The 6,253-nt window shown below is 36.5% G+C and overlaps 1 protein-coding gene and 1 long non-coding RNA gene across 2 annotated transcripts in view; one reads left to right on the top strand and one right to left on the bottom strand.

Annotated features, from left to right (window-relative positions):
• Positions 1-778: 778 nt before the first annotated feature.
• The window catches only part of LOC107722992 (uncharacterized), a 19,604-nt gene continuing 14,129 nt past the window's right edge, over positions 779-6,253 (top strand). The window contains exon 1 of the long non-coding RNA XR_001637878.1: positions 779-987. This is a non-coding gene — a long non-coding RNA (uncharacterized LOC107722992). The remainder of the gene's footprint in view (positions 988-6,253) is intronic.
• Positions 1,748-6,253, bottom strand: part of LOC107722988 (protein FAM160B2-like) — a 12,690-nt gene continuing 8,184 nt past the window's right edge. Inside the window, 4 exon segments of the mRNA XM_016531490.1 lie at positions 1,748-2,660; positions 3,012-3,112; positions 3,269-3,409; positions 5,349-5,619. Coding sequence (XP_016386976.1) covers positions 2,558-2,660; positions 3,012-3,112; positions 3,269-3,409; positions 5,349-5,619 — 616 coding nt within the window. The 3' untranslated portion in view covers positions 1,748-2,557.

The following is a 6,253-nucleotide window of genomic DNA, read 5'->3' as shown; positions in this document are numbered from 1 at the left end:
CTTGATATTGAAAGTTGGTGTGTCTTATCATATTATTTTAATGTATTATCTTAATTATGAACACTGGTTTGTAGTGCAAACTGTTTTACCGTTTACTGCACGTTGTTATTCTCCTCGTTATAATGAACCGGAAGTCTCACCCATAGGCTTACTTCCGCGTTGAAGAAAAAGGTGGATAGTGTCTGCGCTCAGAAAACCGGAAGGAATTGAGTTCTCTCTTGCGTCGTCAGATTTATCCATATGTCTGCTCTTCTCTTACTCCCACATATTGAAATTTTTTTTACGTTTTATGCGACGGGCAGCAAGTGTATGTTAGTTTATGTCCCGCCGGTTAATATGTAGGCATCTAACCTCTGAACCACGCAGCAGATTCATTCTGAACGAATCTCTTCCCAAATCGTCCCTCCCTAACATTTTGGTCTCGTTTTTATTCGTTGACGAAAATGTCAATAGATTTACGTCATAGTTTTTGTCATTCAAAGAGAGTTTTAGTTCGTTATCGTCGGTGAAAAAGATGTCGTTGACGACAATGACGACGAAAATTATTCGTCAACGAAATGAACACTGCTCAGCAGTCCACCAAAACCACAGAATGATGGTTTCAGATGGCATGAAGTGACCAATCAGAGCTTGAGGACTGAGATATTACAGAAGATTCAAGAAGGGTCCGTCCTGCCTGTTCAAAGCCTATGAATGAGAACTTCTCTTGCATTCTTTACTGAAGACATTTAACACTCATGGTGCTGTGAATTATATATTTGCTCTAGCTACGGTTTTATTACAACAAATTTACCTCAACTATGTGACTTTCATCATTAACACCTGTTTACACCAAGGACGATAACGGTAACGATATAGTTAAAAAAAATTAAGTAAATTCTAAATCTAAAAGAATAGGGACAAAAAGAATTAAACTAATTAAGGTATCTATTTTTGGTGTTTATGAGCTGTGGTGTCTATTTTTAATGTTTTAGCAAGTGAAGAAATGTTTACATTATCACTAATATTTGCCTATGGAATTTTGATTGGTCTTTCTTGCATTCATTTGCATACTAAAATGTGATTGCTTATTTCTTTCTAACATTAATAATATTTTGTGATATAATGGAAGGTGTCACAAAAGCCATGTTATGTGTTATTCTTATACACACATGACAGAAAACAATACACATGCCAAGAAATCAATTCTGAGGCTATTTTAATAATACATGTTTCTACTCGTACTGTGAATAATCACTTCATATTATTCCAGAGCGAAAAATATTTTTTTCTTTACATTCTTAAAAATCCAAAAGTAATAACTTTTTCCGGCTCTGAAACAACTTGCCTTTTTGACTGATGTTAAGTTTTCTTTTCATTTTTCTTTTGTTTTAACTCCCATCCAACCATATGTCTCATAGAAACTACACTTCACAACTCAATTAACTCCCAATAAACAGAATCAAGTCTCCTGCTATACATTTTCCCAATGAATATCCAGTTTCACTCAGAAATTTGTCACATTGTGAACTAAATTAAAATAAAACATTGCAGAATCAGTGTCACGTGGACCCCCATATTGATGGTTGTCTTAGTAAACATAGTACATGGGAACATTCATATTGTCTTAAGTTATTTTTTGTTTTACAACTTCAAAACTACCTTGTGCAGCAAAACTTTTCATAAAGCTACATTTAGTTTTTTGTGTCACGACTGCATTTAAAGGAGTTAATACCACAGAGACATTGGATGTAATGAAATCGGCATGAATATTTTAGGAGTTTATTGCTGTGTTAACAGAAATAAGCATGTATTGCGTACAGTTGTCAGACCTCTATAAAAAATTAAGATCTGTTGTGAGTACCGGCCAATGGCAAATCACAACCACACAAATCTGTGTACCTATCTGGCCCTTTGATTCAGCCATATAACATACAGAAAAATAAAACAACACTTGATTATTCACAGGCTTTACAAAAGTAGATTAAAGATAAATAAAATTACTTTACACACCATAATGCTGTACTTAAACAAGTCCAGTTAATATTTCAAAAAGAAAAGTTGAAGAGGGGATGTGCAATGGCTTAAAATCATACATAGTGTATGAATTCTGATCTGAGATCAGGTTTTGATTTGCATTTCTGAATGAAAAAACATGCTGACAGAAAGAACTGACTGACTGGGCCTAATACCTCTATAAAATATAGTATATAGTAAAAAAAACGTAAATATTGTGCAAGAGACAAATATTTTTTTCTATTGCTTACATCTAAAGTGAAATGTAATCATTTAGCGAGATATGCAGCTGTGGAGAATAAACGACTTCGTACATCACACAGTCATTGTGAAATCCTGTTGCACCAGTCTGAATTTTTTTAAATATTTTTTTTCTTGGGCAAACCTGCCATCAGACAGGTTGACTCCTCCCTGACAACATTCAACAAAAGTGACCTGTATATCTATAAATATTGCCACTTAACTCAGTCCTGTGCAAATCCATTTTCTCCCAGTGATGGAGCCATTCAACAGATGTTGGGTGCTGATCCTTTGTATTGTCTTTGGTTTTAGCATCATGGGTTCACTGCTCTTCTATGGGTAGTTTGACAAATGCTATGGCAGCCAGTTCCTTGCAGAACTCCTCCAGAACTATCACACCCTTCAGCAGGGTCACATGATCCACCCTTGCAGAGAAAACAGAACCATGTATTTAAAAAAAAGTCAGCCTGACATTTCCACATTATGAATACTTCTTAAAGGGATAGTTCACCCAAAAATGGTCATCACTATGTTGTAGTATTTAAGGCTGGAATACAGATTTTTGCCCCAATTTACAGTCTGGACAAGTCAACGCTAGGTGCTAAAAGTCCGAGCCAGTCTGCAGATTTGTGCATGACGGGCACAGACTCTAATTCCCTTCATATGGAGAATATCAAACATGTTTAAAATTTTGAGCTGATTTTAGAACACATTTGTCAGGTGTCTCCTAGCAACAAGAGGCATGTTTCTGCATGAGTTTGTTGTGAAAGTCTTACATTGTCTCCTCCTCCAGTCCCATCAGCTGTCTCCTGATCATCATCAGTTTGTCTGTCACATTGTGGATGTGTTGGATCCTTTGCATTAACTCCCCGATCACCTACAGGAAATCATAATGCTCATGTTTTCTAGATAAATGAGGCTGACAAGGCTGCTGGTCCAAAAGTCTGTAGCTGATACATCAGGCAACAAGCTTTCATTCACAACAACATAAGCATTTTGCTCACATACAGGCAGCTTTTTGCACGGTTCTCACCCTGACTAGAGTGGAGAAAAGGGATCGCGCCCCAGGGCTCAGGCTGATGTATGGGTCCAGCAGGTATTCGTGCAGGTGAGGGTGAGGAAACACAGCCAGTCTGGACAGAACTGACGTCACCTGCAGATTCAGCTCATACGGCTGGCAGAGGGAAACAAATTAAGAAAAACAGTGAATAAAAATGGAATAAATATAAAGAAAATAATTATTTAAACTGAATTAAAATATTTTATTTTTATTTTATTTTTTATGAACGCATTTCAGCCATCTATCCTGACAAAAAGTCATAATTTTGTGCATGTTTTACTAGGCTGCATGGGTCTGTGTACTTTTGAGTCCATTCATTTTTTGTTTTTTAACCCAGAAATGAAATACGGAAAATGCGGTTTCTTCTTTAATGGTTCAAACACTGATGAATAGAAGGACGTGGTGTGTAGCCAAGTATGGTGTCCCATGCTCAGAATTTGTGCTCTGGATTTAAACCATCCAAGTGCACACACACACACACCGTGAATAGAATAAGCAGACACAAACTAAATTTAATTATAAAAAATTCGTATTTCATTAAAAATCTTTAAAAATTATATAAAGCTTATTTTTTAATGTGTATAAACGCTAAATGTTTAGCGTCTCTATACATACCTAGGCCTATTGCTTTATGAAAACCTTTGGCTCAATATTTTTATGATCTTTATAATTTTATAACATGCCATAAAAGCATGAATGAAATACTCATTACATATTTCTTTGCAATTAATTGTATCCAGGGCTGGTTCTAGTGCTAGAGGGAACGAAACAAACAAAATGTCAGATGAAGCTGTAGAAATAGGATACTGGCAAAACATATTTTCCAAATGCTCCAGTGTTTGTTTTTTTTTACTCTGGAGAGCTTCAAAGGTTTCTATTTTCAACATGCTTTCTAGCATTGATCAATCACTGACATTTCTGTTGAGTTCTTGAACGCAATGGCCAAGCATTTAAGTTAGAATCCACTCACCGCTCAAAATGCCAATTTTGTGCAGTGCTGCATGCTCGGGAGTCTCTCATTATAACAACAACAAAGTATAATGAAGTAAATAAGAGATTCATTGATTATAACAGAACTTTTGTGAGATGGCGATAAACTGAAATGAGTGATGCTTTTTTAGTGATTATAAGGGAAGCGCACTTTGCACGCTTTCTTGGCTATAATCCATTCAGAATTTTAATACGTTTCTTTTTCATGATGCTGAGAGGCCCAGTGACTACTTATATGCTGCAAAGTTTTGGGAGTGACATCTGCATATGAATGCGGCATTTAGCCTATATGCAAATGTCTCATTGCAATGATAGTGATAACCATAACAATGGACTGGGCAAAAAAATGTCCAAATAAATGTAAGGCTAGAGCACCCTCGCTAATTTCAGAAGCACCCTCAGTGATTTGAGTCTGGAACTTGGCCTGCCTGTATCTGGAAAAATAGGAGAAATTGTAATTTTATATATTTCTATATTATACATTTACCACATATATTAAAGCCTTGTGTGTAGCGCTCTAACACGATACTGTACGTGCTTTGAGTGACCATGCACGGTCCTCTCCGACTCAGTGACCCAGATAGCATACAAAATGATGACAAAATTATACCCCAATATATAATTTCATGACAACAAAGTTCCCAGGATTCTGCAATTCTGTCTATTTTAAAATAATATTTTAAAGTAATGTATTAGGTCTCTGGACTAGAGGCTTCTCTAGCTCTCAGTTGAGTGTGCGGGAGAAGCATTACTTCTAAATTGGCCAAAGAGAACTTGTAAAATCAACATTTTCTATATCAACTTGTGCATTTTGAAAATGTTTATTAAAGGTGCAAAAAGTCAAACAAAAATCTGAAAAGAAGTTAATATTTTACTTTTTCGGGCAGCATTTTGTGTGTACAGTTCTAATTTCAATTTTAGTTTAGAATTTAAAAATACAACAACCGTTCTTTTTTCATTTTTTTCGTCATGGTTAAAAAAGGAAAAACGAATGGATGCAAAAGTACATGCGCTGAAAGTAAAAGTCAAGACAAAATGAAAATATTTTGGTCTACTACTCTACCTGCTCTAGTATGCGTGCAATCCTGTCGAACAGGATTTGTAAGAAGAAAAAAAAAAAAAAACAGTGAGTTTTTGCACAAAGTTGATAGTTGCTGTACATTTGGCTTGACTGATTGCATGAAGTAAAATGGCCCAGTAACACAAAACATTGGCTTTTATTTTGTTTTCAGTGTCAACTCACCAGTTTATGTGCATCATGAATGTATGTGTCATATCCTGCTCCCTGCACCAGATGCGATGTTTTTGCCTCTTGGGGCACTAAACACAAGAAGCTAATAAAATTAAAAACAAATTAGAATCAATTTATAGACTAGTAATAGGCCAACATCAAACATATCATCCATGCCAATTAACTGTATGATATTTGACCACTCTGAAATGATTGGCATGGGGCGATATCCGTGTCCACTTGGCCAAGAATGTAGCATCATTATATTATATATCAGGGCTCCAGACTAACATTAGCAGTGGCACCAGCGCCACTAAGTTCTACAGATGGTGGCACCAGGAGCAGATTTGGTAGTGCTGGGGGTGGTGTGCGGGAGTATTAAAATATAGATCATTTAATCATGAATGATGTAATGCATTCGACTATTTCTACCACCACACCATGGTTACAGTTAGCGTTACCGCTTCTGGTTTCCTGACGTATGTCAGCGCTGTTTATAACAGAGAATTCTGTGCAGAATTTGAACGCTTCTCACTGGATCTGGCAGCACTGTTGCATCTGTGCAGTAACAGTGTCGCGAAATCAACTTCGGCTCCCGAGTAAAGCTGTTCTGAGCTCGAACAAGTTCATTTGCATCACGGTCGGAGATGATAAATGGTCCGCGCTGCACAGCTGAAACGTAGTGCGGTTTAGTTTCACTTTCGTTTCGTTTGCCGTTTGATGTTTCCCAAATGCAA

This window comes from Sinocyclocheilus rhinocerous, unplaced genomic scaffold (assembly GCF_001515625.1).
Source record: "Sinocyclocheilus rhinocerous isolate Xijiao unplaced genomic scaffold, SAMN03320098_v1.1 scaffold2559, whole genome shotgun sequence".
In the NCBI taxonomy this organism is placed as follows: Eukaryota; Metazoa; Chordata; class Actinopteri; order Cypriniformes; family Cyprinidae; genus Sinocyclocheilus; species Sinocyclocheilus rhinocerous.
This window is presented reverse-complemented; position numbering and strand designations above follow the sequence as displayed.